We start from the raw sequence: 14,611 nt of genomic DNA, 5'->3' as shown, positions 1-14,611 counted from the left end.
CACACTGAGGGATACCTTTTTCACCAGGTATTATCATTGGGCAAGCAATTAGTCATCTTCCAGGGCAACTAGGTACTTCTTTTAAAAGGAATGCTTGCCTTTATATAATCTCAGATAACGTGACTCAAAGCTAGCCTTGACTGAATCATTAAGCAGTTATATGACCCTCACAGATGACATGATAATTAGCTGTCTTCTGAGTATTTCCTCTTCTCCTGAAACATGCACTTTTCTGAATATGCATCAGGACACAGACTAGGTCTGATACATTTTCTGGAGGAAATATATATATATATATATATAAAGGAAATTTTATGGCAATGTTATGGAACAGACGTCTGAAAAAACCTCCAACCTAAAATCTAGCTTTTCCAGTATATAAGCAGCTCTGTATTTGAGCACAAGCCATGTCTGCCAGGCTGTTCACGAGGGGAAATCACTATTGCTCCCCATGTGTGCAGTGCCTTGGAGTCTCAGGTACACTCCACCATTTGCTGCTGCTGAGAGCATGAGCAATGATTTTACCCCTCAGTCATAGACCATTTCTGCACTGATCAATTGGTTGCAGCAGTTTGCCATCCCTTTCATGATGAGCTCAAACACATCTACTGAGCACCTCCCAGATGTCATGGACCTGAGCGTGGGCAGAATTCCCCACTGGAGGCGGGTGCCAGCAGACCAGGCTGCAGAGCAAACTGCTCTGCTCTTAGCTGGCCCCACGCTGCAGCAACTACAGCTCCAAGAAGGGAGCAGGAAATCTCATTTCTGAACATCAGACCATTTTCTACCTTCCTGATGTTACCAACAAGGAGGCTGATTCCAGTGGCTCTTTCACCTGGTTGCTGGTGGAACCCATTGATTTATTTTTGATATGTTACTAAACACCTACAGTCAGTGCTCAAGGTGAGATTTTCTAAGGCAAGTGAAAGAGCTGGATTCTTCCCTTCTGCTGAGTTTATTGAGGAAAATTTAGATTTGTGTGTAACTAGCATGAGCTGAAGCAGAACTGCTTCACTTCAAAAAGTTCAACAACCTCTTAACATTTCAATAACATCTTCACATTTCTCCTGAACAAAAATGGATTTTTTAATTGATATTTCCATGAATACATTACTCATTTTGCCATTTAACCTCCTCCACTGCTAGTTTTGCCACTCTGGTGTCCCTGTATGCTGTTCTTAACAACAATAATAAAAAAACAAAAGCCCAAATTTCTTAAAATCCCCACACTGTCAGATGAAGGTACATACCTGTTTCTGCAAGAATGTCACAGGCATTTGTCTGCACTACTAAGTCGCATTTAACAAATGCTCTTCAAATACTGAATTTCATAATAAGAATTATTCCCCCCTCCAAAACATGTGGAATCAAAAAGAGAAAAAAAAGTACCTCTGTGGGGGAAATCACAATTTTTACTTACCCTGCAGAACAACAGGTAATCAGTTTTCCAATGCTGGCATCTTTCATTGGAAATGAAGTTTTAATTTTCAAACTAGAAATGTAGTTATGTACCCCTTTTTAAAAGTGACACATTCATTCTCTAACTTACAAGAACAGAAACAAGCAAAACACACAGGCTTCGGTGAAGAAAATCAAGTGATTTAGAGATTCTCCAATGTGGCATAACAGAAGAGATTCAAGAAAAGCAAGCATGAATTTTTCTGAAAACAAGGCTAGTCTGCAGAAAAAAAAAGGCCTAATTACCTAGGCAGTACCACAAAGTTCAAGCAAACATTTATACAGCAAAACCAGAACCAGTTCACCAACAGAAATCTATTCAATGTAGTAATAATCACCTGTAGAAATAGGAGCACCCCCTGACTGTGTTGTGAGTAAAGTGTTCCTGAGTCTTCTCATTTCCAAAGTCCTCCAATGGGTCTGACCACAGGATGTCACACATAGGTCCATATGCAGGTGGTTCCTTGAATCGATCTAACTAAGAAAAATAGCAGACAAAGAAATACTAACTTCTTTCAACTATGTATTACAGGAAAAAAAAAATACTAACTTCTTTCAACTATGCATTACAGAAGCTTTGAAGCAGAATTACTATTTTTCAATCCATGAGCAGGTGAAGAAGAGATTCATAGCAATCTGCTCTTCAGCTTTAAAGGAATGGAGCTGAAGTAACAGCAAAACACTCCTTGCAAACATTGACAGGGGATAGAAGGAACAGATATAACTGAAAATTACAGTGGATTTCCATTCTACATGAATTTTTGTTTGCTTTTTTTTTGCCTTTTCTACTGGTTTTTGCAAGCATTCCAGTGGACAATGGAGAATATATAGTATTTCTGTATTTCATATTTTTTTAAACCTTAGAGCATTCAATTCAGGTAAGTGAGGCACCTCAAGAACATACAGTAGTTATTTTAAAGCAAGTTCCCATTTAGATTTATGTACATTTTCACTAAAAATTGTATCTAAATATCAAGACAATATGTCTACATTACAGCATCTTGGCATGACAGTCCTGCTGTTCCCATAACCTCAACCCAAATTAAGAAGCTAAAAACTTCTCTTTCTGGTCTTACTATGGGTATTTAAAACTTCAAATTACATAGAATCATACCGCAAATGAGATGAAGCATAGCAAAAAAATAAAATCATAAAAATCATTATTCTCCTGCAAGAACTCTTTTAACACAAAAACACCATGTGTTATCTCAAGAATTCTTTCATATAAGAACAGCTCTGCTAAGATGGTGTATGAATAAGGCTTACAGTCGGAAACCTTCTCTATTTTGACCAGAAAGATCAAGCAATGATTCAGCAGCTAGTAGATACCTTCTCCCCTCAAAAATTTCAAGAGAACAAATTGGTTTTGTAAGTTTTCAACACTCAGAAACTTTCAGTAAGAGACCTCTACAATTTTACCTTTGCATTCACATCTGACATATTCACAGCATATCTACACTTCTTATTTCAGCCCTCTGCAATTAATGGTTATGTAATTACAATTCATTAAATTAAACAAAAATTCATAAATAAGCAAACCCAATTTCTGCTGATTGCCAAAGATAAATAAATCTGCTGGGTTGGGCAGGGGGAAGGGAAGGTGTTAATGAACCTAATCTAGAATCTGAGAGCTAAACAACTTAACTCTGCCCTTATGCTGTTGCAGAACCAGCTAATTTTTATGCAGAGCATTTTTGTTTACTGCAATAGTGAATCTTTATCTCAGAAATAAAACTTTGCATTCAGTAATTTTTTAAAATGCAGTTAATATCTTAAGCTAATTGCTTTTAGACCAAAACATGTCATTACCGGCTCAAGTCAGGTTTTTTTAAAACTATATTCATTTCTTAGTAGACTACATATTAAGCTCAGAATATAAATTACCATTTACTAACATATTAAGCTCAGAAATATATATCCACGTTTGCAAGTCTCCAATAGCAAACAAGAATGTTTGTTTTTTTCCTGGGAACACTAAGAATGAATGGTTTAAACATCTCTTCTTAGAAATATCAACTGTGACCTCTTCTACAACACATGTGAATAAAAAATTAAATCCTTGATAACATGCAATAACACTGGATTACGTGAAGAAGCTGTTTGACATTGTTCTCTGAACTTCCATGAGATTTCTGAGAAACTTCTCAGAACATAAGAGTATGACAAGCATGAACTTATTAGGCCTCAATTAGACAATCTGCTGGGCACTCAAATGCAGAACTATTAAAAATATGGTGGGACCTTACTGAGAATGAAGCTCTTGACTATTTAAAAAGAATACCAACTATATTCACTGCAATCATATGAGACTCTTTCATTATATCTTTGTATATTGTGAGGTTCTTCTAGAGCTCTTTTGTATCTTCTCCAAGAAAGCACAGAACACTTAACAAGGCACAAGGAGTCGTCAGATGGTGCTTACATTGTGCTAATAAGTAATACCTCAAAGACTTACTTTTCTGATGTCATCTAAGGTGTTGATCTCCGGGGACAAGCCACCGTGTACACACAGGAACTGTTGGTTCATCAGAGCAGCCAGGGGAAGGCAGTCAAAGGCATCCATGCAGGCATCATATACACGTTCTGAATATTTGATTTTACCTTAAAAAAATTAGGATGGTAACAGAAAGCACCATCAATATTTAAGAGGAAAAAGGAATATGCTTAATAGCTCAAACTTTTTCTTTCACTATTCTATCTGCTATTGAGGACTGTACCCAAACTTTTGCGTCGTACAAAAATATCTTCAGGAATCCACTGCTGGAAAAATTCTTCCTGTTCTGAGGTGAAATTAATAAAATTTTACTATATATTTTTCTAAAATACTGTAAATAAACAACTGAATATACCATTACAGTCTACTGTTTCTAGTCAGCATGAAATCTCTAGAGCAAGCCTTAAAACATCTGCTAAATGTTTATCATCACTATCATTCAATATACTCTCTATGAAAAAGTCAGAACTTTAAACCAGTCCCTTATAATTAATTATCTACAGAAATGCCATTATGAAATGAACGAAGTGGTACAATGAAGCTGAAATGTTAATTTGCCAATATGCATATTAAACTCAGTAAACCATGAAGCCTTTGAGCCAATTAACATGTCCTTTATCCCCAGTGTAGAAAGGAAACACAGACTTGTGGCAATAGTTTCATCTTACAGTGTCATAGGGAAAAAGAAGCTTCATTGTGCAGGTAAAGGTCTACATCTAATGAGCTTTTATGTGTCACTGCATCCTTTCTTGCAACACAGAAAGGATTTCATATCAAAAGAGCATATTGTAAAGTTTAAGCCTACACACAGGATAAATGTGAAAATGCTACACCTAAAGGAAAAAGAAAAAAACAAAATAAAAATTCCTTGCATTTTCTCCTGCCCCATTAGATGAGGCCCTTCTTAACTAGCAATCAGGAGCCTGTCACAGGTGCCAGGGCTGGTGTGCCAGCAGGTTTTGCCTGCCAGGCTGCTGCATGGGGCAGCAAACACTCAGCTGCAACAAAAAGCATCAGCAGCAGTACACGTTTACCAAGAGCATCCAGGCCCAGATGCACCCACACCACGCTGGCAAGCTCAAATTGGAGCTGGGGGAGTCTAAGCCCTTCCATTCCACACCACTGAGAGGTGACTGCCCTCTCAGGGAACAGGGATTACAATTTAAAATTAATGGCAGTTAACATGAAAAGTACATGAAAATTTACTAATTGTAAATCAGTATCAAATATTTGCAAAATAACAGATTAAGTTGCTGAGAAAGGAGTTAAGAGGAGAAAAGTAAGATAGACTTACATTCTTGCTTAAATGTGAAATACTCTGTTAAATGTCTACATTCATGGTTCCCACGAAGTAAAAACAGTGTTTTGGGATAAAGGATTTTCAAGGCCCACAAGTACAGCACACACTGCGAATCAGAACAAGAAAGAAAAATAGAATTCATAATTAATGACAGAACAATTTACATTCCCTTCCATCACAAAAATCTAGCAGAAAAAGTAAAAGTAATTGGTGCAAAGCATTTATTTTCAACTGATTAACTTCACTCTTCATATGCTACATTCGAACACCTCCCTGCCCTCAGCCCGGACTGGCTGAAACTCATATGGGTATACTCTGGTAGACTTTTACACTTCTTGCTGAGTGGCACCTCCCTGGTCAGCTGTGCACTGCCTCCAGCAGCCCCAGCTCTCACACAGCAACTGCTCTGCATCTCTACAATGAAGTGCACACTCACCACCTGGAACGTTAGGCAGAAACCTTCTGCGGAAACAACTTCACCAGAAGACCTGCATTTCCTGGCTTAAGGAAAATTTGCCTCAGAACAATTTAACTCACACTTCAGGAAATACCTCAGCTTTCAGAATTACACAGTTTTTACATGAAAGCCTGTTAATTTTTCACTTAACATTGTTCCCTACATACAACTGGGATAAAAAGATCCACAAAGCTCTTGCATTAAACGAAGTAACAAGAAAGCTTTTATAATGCCTTTTCTCTTTCCTAAAGATTTCTATTTGAGATGACATTTCTTCTAGATGTGTTTCTAAAGATAAAAAAAAAAAACTTGGAGAGGCTAAGCTCTGCCCAGACCACTCTAAACCACCCAATTAAAAATATTTGTTTTGAAAACTAACTCACAGTTCCAAGGAAGTTGATGGAAATAAGACCCACTCATCTCACGAGATGAGCCTGCAATGACATTGTACAGACCACAATGTCTTCTCTAGAAAGCCAGAAAACCTGTCTGCATAGTTTGTCCTCCAACCTTTCCTCGCTTATATTACCATGAGCTGCAGAAATGCTGCACAAGAAACAAAAGGTCTCAAAAAATCCCACTTTCATTTACAACTACTTCCTAACACTCCCCTTTGTTCCATTGGAAAAAAACCAACATTTCATTTAACTAAATAATCAATAGATTGGAAATTCAGAATGTACTCTACGGTTTCAGATCAGCATTGCTGTTAATGTAATGACTCTACATTATAGTGCAAATTGCCTTGTACAATTCAGAGTGTCTTGAAAAACAGCTGAATAATAACTTTAATCATCTCAACATGTAGATTTCCTCTGCCTTGTTTGTTACACAGGCAACTTAAAAGAAAAAAAGGAAAAGAAGAAGGGATTCAGCATTTTGATGTTTGTGCTCACACTATCCATAGATAATCACACAGAGGCAGGAATTTTATACTACTAGTCATTGCCTTGAATTTATTACATGTAAACATCTGAATGCTCTGTTCTTTATCTGTAATTTCTGTTCTTCTACTCAGAGGGTCTGCAGACAGAGGAAAACAGCAAAAATACAGGCATTATACTTGAGGAATTGTAAAACTAATTCTCCCCCTTGGAAACACACAGAAGGCCTCCCAGCTCATGCCAATTCTTCTGCCTCCCTGGCACTATTGGCACTGCAGGAAGAGAGAGAGATGTCAGAGTGCCGGGGACATCATGCTAACGTATTCCACCATGGGATTATGGTGTTATGTCACAGGAATCATCTGTTGTGGCCCAAAACAACCACAAAGGGTGTGCCTGGAGAAAGTCTTCTGTTTCTGTGTAAACTCCAGCAGACTCTGGTTTGAGGGTTTCACTCCAATGGGGCAAGAAACCTGAACTTGTCCACACCACCAGAGCAATTCTCTCTCTCTTTGATGATGACTCCTTCAGTCCTCCAAGAATTTCCAGAACCTTCCACTTTAAGCTGACTCATGCAAAAAATGATGTAAATGTTGTGAGACAAGACGTTTAAAGTGACACCCCCATCTATGCCAGAAAAGCTCCAGTCATATCCAAGTTACCCTAGAGCTTCTAATCCTGCCAAAACACCTTTAGAAAAGCACAATTAATGATTAGATGAAATGGCATATTAAAAAAAAAGTGGTTTACATTGCTCTCATAATTAAGTTTTTAATTTTCCTAAAGCTCTGGCAAGATTAAAATAAACACTCCACATTTAAAATATTGTCCAGATCTGGAAAGCAGGGAAAATAAGGAGAGATGGAACTTGTAACCTATTGGCATTAGGTACTTGCTTACAGGTTGATCGCTCCATATTTGCTTATCATAGATTTATTTATTTCTTTTTTTTCTATGCTTCCTTTGAAGTACTCATGAGAACCAGAGAGAATATACAAGATAATCAATACAGTCCAGAAAGTTCTATTTCTCTGACACAATTGAAGTAATGTATAAGCCCACCATTCACATTTTGTGTTGTGTTCAGCAGTACTATATCAAAGGTTTATTTTGTTTAGATGATTCCTTTAACTTTCTCCCTTTTCAGTAGTTCAGTGATATTGTAATAGTAAATAAGAACTAATTAGAAGATTTTTTTCCATGCAGACTAAAGAGCAAATATGAGGGCAACGATTTTCACGGCTTTTCAACTTAGTCATTTACATAGAAAAAACCTTATGTCCAAACAACAAATCATGAGCAAACATCCTGGTTTTGATTTTTTCCTACCCATGTTTCACATATCATAATTCTTACTGAAGTCAAAAGATTCCTGATAAATCTCCCTTATTGAAAACCTCAGCTTAAAGTCTACAAGTACTTCCTAATATTGCTTCCCTGTTGTAAAATTTTAAAATACCTTGCTCCCTTCAACTTTTTCATTAAGAACATACTAAACATCAGCTCTGTTGTAACTCTATGCAGAATGTACAGTGAGGACCTTGCGATCTAGACATCTGTAAGGTATTTTTGCCTGTTTAATTTGAACCTATTAAAAATAATTATATTATATTAATATTTAAAAAAATATAAGAAGTTACAACTCTTAACTGAGGACCCTCAAACCCCTCTTACTTGTTTTAGTGTCTTTCAGCTGTTGAAATAGCACATGAGTTTGTTACAAAGAGGTAATCTGTCCAGCTCCCCTAGTCAAGCTGTTTTCCTGCTGAGTTTCTGGCAGCCTCAGCTTCAGGGAAGAAAAGGTCTGTGCAATTAAGCACTGTGTAAACCAAAGGCCAACATTTTCAAAATAGACTTGGCATTAAACTCCACTGTCACATGCTGAATTTGAGCATTTGCACAATTCCACATCTCAGCCCATCCTGAAAAGGAAAACCAAAGGCCCCACAGTTCTTCTGTGCATTTCAAGTTACATAATTAAAATAAGGAGCCTTGAAAAATCATCACCATGGCTACCTGAGTAGAACCACAGCATCACAGTGGTCACCTGTGGGTGCTATGGCACTGGTAGTGGCAGGAAGAGAGAGATGCAGCTCACTGCCAGTTGTGTGGCTTTGTATGAGCCACAGAAGATGAACTCCCCCTCCAAATGACTGACAGCACCGGGCACTCCTCCAGCAGATTGAATAAAGTGTTAAAGAGTGTGTGTGAGGTAATTCATGCCTGAAAGGGTAATTTGAGCCACACATTACTAAGGTCTCTACTGATGCCTTGTGACCTGTAGAACTGGCATAACTCCCCCACTCTCTAAGACACACCTCACCTAAATACAAAAATTGCATTATTTCAGGTGCACTGAAATGATGAGACCATCACAATATCTAGTCCAGATACAGCTTCCTAAAATGGAGTAACTATCCCAATGGAAATCACGTACCTTTTTACACACATAGCTGCATCCATGCTACTGGGATGACTATTATGGCATAATTTCAGAGACAAATAAAAATACATTGCAGCTGTAACCAGAATACTCACATGAGATGCAACTTACTGCCATATCTGAACTACTATCCCTTGAGCACAAAGAAAATTCTGAACACTAGGGCAAATATAGAAAAATTGTCTTCACTACAAGTAGGGTTTCATTAAAATAGCAATATACTGTTTTCTATTACTTAAACCACATTACTCCCATTTCAGCCTTTAAAAAGAATATCTGAAAAGATAAAAAATATCCAAAAAGAAATACCACTTTTTCAAGCAAAAAGTGACTAGAAAATTCTTTTTTGTAAATGTTCCTCCAATTCTTATAGCTAGTACTTTCTAAACAGGTATTCAAGTGATGACTCCTAACTCTCCTTTTTGGGGCCTTGTGTCTAGGCCACAGCTGTTCCCTGAGAAGATGGGTCCCACAGAGAGATGGCATCACTGCAGGAGAAATGGTGCCATCACATGTTCTCCCTCTGCAGCCAAAAGGGGTTCCTGGCATGCTGGGGAATCACACTGGGAACAGCTGGCACAGGACCAGTCAAGCTGGAAGGATGGCCTTGACACAAACAGATGTTCCAGTCTGATAATCTAATATATATAAAAAATAATCTGAATTTGCTGAATTACTAAATATTCATAGCTCTAAGGAGCACTGCCATACAAAAATGAGATATCACAAGATGCAAATTGTTGCTATGAAGAAAGACATTTGCTACTGGTCTACAGAAGAAAAGGGCAAGGGAATTTAGGGTCATTAAAGTCCTAGGATTTTCTTTGCTCTAAGAGAACTGAAAAAACTATTGACTTCACTAGTGAAGTATTCCTGACCAGCTCAAATTATTTTAAATCAAGCTGTTTATTAGAAAACATTAACACACTACAGTAATAGAGGATGCTGAAAGGTGTTTATTCTTCCAATGAAGTCCTCAAAATTCACAGATACTTGAGAGATAATAAGCACACAACTTCACCAGCATTAACTTCACCCCATTTACAAATAAGTTTATTTATGTGTAATTCTTTTCTTGGGAGAGACCACTTAATTTCCAACAGTTCACTGAGTTCAGAAGCATCTCAAGTGCCAGATGCTTTTTTTAATTGGTGCAAGGTCCAGTGGTCAAATTCCAGACTCACTCCAAACATATCACTTTGTTCTTGCTGAAAATACCACAAAACCAGTTTCACCTTCTGAAATTTCAGGAAGGGAAATGTATGCATGTTCTGAACTTTAAAACATAACTCCAGTTTTCTTAGTTTTGAACATTGGTTCGAGTCTCCATATTTTAACTCTTTCCTCTGCCAAAAATGATCATGATGTACCTTATGATGGTCAAGTGACACATAAGACAGTATGCTGTTATATGGAATTGAGCAAGAAAATCATTCCAAAGTTGGTTTAGATATTATTATTATTATTATTATTATTATTATTATTATTATTATTATTATTATTATTATTGCATTATAGTTGGTTTTTACTCTGCGATTTTCCATTTTCCTAAGACTGGGATGAAAACCAGTCTGTATGTACACTCCTCCCTGCACTGCTTTTTGTCTGCTTTTCAAAAAAGGGTTTTCAGACTCAGGTAGAGAGATTAGTCATTCCCCCTTACAACCTATTCCTGCAGAACCACTTAGGATCTAACTATTCTTTAGATTTAAAAATAGCCCTCTGTTTTGATCATTTGGGTTTCTACTCTCCATGACCATAAAATATATTTGAAAGTGAAAACCAAGGGGTGTCTTCTACTCTGGACTCAAACCCCTGGAACGGTGTGCAAGCACAAGAGGGAAATGTTATCAGTTACATAGCTAAGGAAACAAATGCACTGTATTAAATTGCACAAATTTGTTATTTTAAGTGAAGAAATGTCCAGGCTCTGCCAGAAGGTCAAATTGAAAAGGGAACACAGATATGGAATAAAGATTCTGTCTGTGCCAAGAAACCTCATCTCATTCTACCTACAACTTGAAATTTTTTAATTTTACCAGTTGTAACTTCTCTATCAGTCTCTCATCCTTTGACTTGTTGCTTAGAACTAATATAAAAGACACAAAACACGCACCCCCCCTCCAAGCAGTGAAGCTAAGTCCAGTAAAAAAAAATGGAGCATGCACATGAAGAATTGAGCCCTTGGATCAAAAGCTCCATAGGGCAAGGACTGACATTTCTGCTGAGTGCCTTACACAAATACTTTTCTCTTTTTCTCTCTGAATTATCAAATGCTTTCCACCTACCTTATGCAATTTCTTTCTCTGTTCTTAATGATAATAGCTTGCATTATGTAGTACTTTTCATCCAGAAGAATCCCAAATGCTTTGCAGCCCACAGAGAAGGATTATCTCGCCCACTATCAGAACTCAGCTCGGTCTAAGCTCAATGGTGTCACTTTTACACTAGAGATCACACAGCAATCAAGGGGAATTTTTTTTAAAGCTTGTATTACTCATGATTAGTACCTTGGACCAGCTACTTCATTCTTTTGGAAAGACCCCAGAACTGCAATAGTCTCCTATCTCCATAGTACAAATGGGAGCCAGCAGATGGATGGAAGAAAGATCAGTATATGATTGGTGTGGTAGAAATATGAACTGAGGCTAGGGCTGTTTACTAGCATGACTTCTCCAACACAAAGTACTGACAAAAGTTGGTGCCTGATCCATGCACTTAGGTCCCCTTCTCCACCAAAAACATCCTCCCCCTCTAAATGCCAAGTTGCATTCTTCACAATTTTCCTTTCCTTGTCAGTACTTATTGTGCTGAGTTCATGCCTGAATGTACAGCTCTACATCTACTTACGAAACAGAAACTTGCCTTTCCTTTCAAAGACATTCTTTAATCAAGGTGACAGGTGGGGAAAATTGGTTATGTGACCAAAAAAAAAAAGAAGTAGTGATTTGAGAATCTAACATACAAAAGAAATAATGTGTCAGCTGAGATATTTCCTTGGTGCTGGTAGAAGCCGATATTGCTTCCAGTGAAAAAGCAATGTTTCTGAATGGAAAAACTGAATTCAGAATACAATTTGCTAAGAATGTATGCACGGGTTACTAAACGAGAGATTTTAAGGGGATTATTGCCTATACATAGGCTGTTTTCTTTGTTTTATATGGCTTGCTATTTCTTTAATTGGTAATAGCCCTGGAACAGATTTTGGTAGACTGTCAGAGAAACACTTGAAAGCTGTAGCAAGTCCACTTCTTCTATTTCTTTTATTAAAAGCCTATGTATATAGAAGGGAAGACAAAATTTCCTCTTCCACACACATCTTGTCTCAATCAAAGACTACAGGAGATACGAATGAGGTTATCACAACTCAAAAATGGTAGTTCAAGACAGAGCAGCACAATGGTTTAAGTCTGTGAAGCTCTTCCTGTTCTTCCATCTCAATCTTCCCCAAGCAATCCAGCATGGTAATCCACAGCAGTGATTTAGCTCACAGCTCACTGTGGATTAGTTCTCAAGAAAATAATGAACTCAAGCTCAAAAAAATCATGATCAAAGTGCTGACTTCAGTATGAGACTAAATCCTGACTATATTGATTTTTAGTATGTGGGCGAAAGAATCTTGCAATTTTTAAGTTTTTAGAGAATCTTTACTGAGAATAGCATATTTCTATTTGTAAAATGTGCCAAAAGATTCTGTTAACACTTGAAATTTTAAAATGAACTAATAAAGCAAAAATAGTTTTATTGAATCGAATTTTTCAGAAACTTCTAATTTTAAACATAACACTCGCAAGATAATACACTGATTTGTTTTCCAAACACATAAACAACTCAGTTGCTTGGCCTTTTATACTTGCATACCAATATGGCAACAGTGTACTTCGATGTGGAATGTAGAATGAAACAGCAGCGGATGTGTTCTCACATGATGACATCTAATCTAGTCACAGACACACAGACATGTATCATAGGATCTATATTGCCTCCAACACGTAATGGGCATTCTGCTCTGACTCAGAGGGAGTTCACCAAGTGTTTCTGATTGACTGATCAGTAACTAGGTCAGCTATAAACTAGACAAACAAATTCCCATCAGGTTTTATTCAACAGTTGTGCACTTCATCTTGTCAGTTTGTAAAATCAAACAATAACACAGGATAGAAGAAAACATCTCAGTTGTTTTACAAGCAGAGGATTTAGGTTTGATATTTCACTCACTTCTAGTCAAAGCTGGCAGGTTGGATAGGACACTATTTCTTTCACAAGCCAGCTAAAGATATCATTTGACCTCTACATTGCTATGGCCCGATCTGGAGACTACACCAGGTCTTAGCATCACCAACAGGGCACTTACGCATCACTTCTCTGTGGATTCAAGTGCTGCATCAAAAGCCAGAGATCATGCACTCCTGCATGCCGTATGTAAACAGAACTTACTCATTTTCTCTCCTGCACAGCATGCTGTGTTCTGGCTTTTTGTCCCATTTACCTCTCATCTAGTCTTTCCATTCTCCTAAAATTTCACATCTGGGAAACTCAGATGAAATAAACCGAAAAGTCAAACTCAACTTTGGGTCGTGGGTTAGGGTTTTCTGTTATGTCTCTTTCTAATAGCTCACGTCTGCTCAGGCTATTTAGCCTTTGCAAGCTACAGAGCACGCTGCCTTCTGTGCAATATTTAGATGGCCACTAGTTAGCACCATTCCATGCCAGCTTTCCAGCACAGATATAGTGAGTCTTGGCTAGATTCTAAGCATCCTTTATAAAAACACCACCAGCAACATTAACATGGTATTTGTGAAGAGCCTCAGTATTCCTGAAATAGTTAAGATACGACGGCAAATACACATAATATGCTGCAAGTGGTTTTGCACCCAAAACCAGAAATTAGAAACTTACTTCAATGCTGAAGTACCCTCTGTCCACGTAGTCCCCCAGGAAGAGGTACCGCGTGTTGGCAGGAGAACCTCCCACTTCAAACAGTTTCATCAAGTCAAAGAACTGACCATGGATGTCTCCACAAACTAGAATAGAAGAGGAGCAATATTTAGATTCACCATACAAAAATCATCTTAGGTACACACAATCCAAAGTCACTGTGTTTTAAGAAGTGTTACGACAATTTTGTGCATCATTCAATGGTTAAACAGCAGTTGAGCACTGGCAGCTGTTCAGCAGAAGCTGTTTTCTATTATGTACATCCATATATGTGTGTGCAAAAGGATACCAAGTAACTAAAGCAGATCCATCAGGTAAATCTGGTCTATAATTATTTTTATAGATATCTGTCCATTCCTGGTGCTGCCACCAGAGCATGCAATACTGGCAACAGCAGTAAGACAAACCAAAGCAGCCCTGAAAAAAGAACATGTTCAAGAAAGATTTACGCTTTCTTTTAAAATTACTCCTCTATTCTTAGATCCAGAGGAACAGCAATAGGCTTTCCATAAAATGCAAAGAACACCTGTCCTGTGTATGCCTGGTTAAACCAACACATTTCTGACTTCTGTTTTCGGAACGGATAAACATCCTGCTTGCTTTCCCAAACCATGCCTTACACAAAAGGACACTGGTG

The 14,611-nt window shown here is 37.7% G+C and overlaps 1 protein-coding gene across 4 annotated transcripts in view; it reads right to left on the bottom strand.

The window, feature by feature from the left end:
- Positions 1-14,611, bottom strand: part of PPP3CA (protein phosphatase 3 catalytic subunit alpha) — a 166,928-nt gene that overhangs the window by 36,636 nt on the left and 115,681 nt on the right. For all 4 annotated transcript variants that reach the window (XM_088163953.1, XM_088163954.1, XM_088163955.1 and 1 more), the window contains exons 3-6: positions 13,936-14,060; positions 5,247-5,358; positions 3,914-4,059; positions 1,797-1,936 (exon numbers count right to left, since the gene is read on the bottom strand). In XM_088163953.1, coding sequence (XP_088020079.1) covers positions 1,797-1,936; positions 3,914-4,059; positions 5,247-5,358; positions 13,936-14,060 — 523 coding nt within the window. The remainder of the gene's footprint in view (positions 1-1,796; positions 1,937-3,913; positions 4,060-5,246; positions 5,359-13,935; positions 14,061-14,611) is intronic.

The sequence above is a fragment of the Sturnus vulgaris genome, chromosome 4 (assembly GCF_052056855.1).
Source record: "Sturnus vulgaris isolate bStuVul1 chromosome 4, bStuVul1.hap1, whole genome shotgun sequence".
NCBI classification, from domain to species: Eukaryota; Metazoa; Chordata; class Aves; order Passeriformes; family Sturnidae; genus Sturnus; species Sturnus vulgaris.
This window is presented reverse-complemented; position numbering and strand designations above follow the sequence as displayed.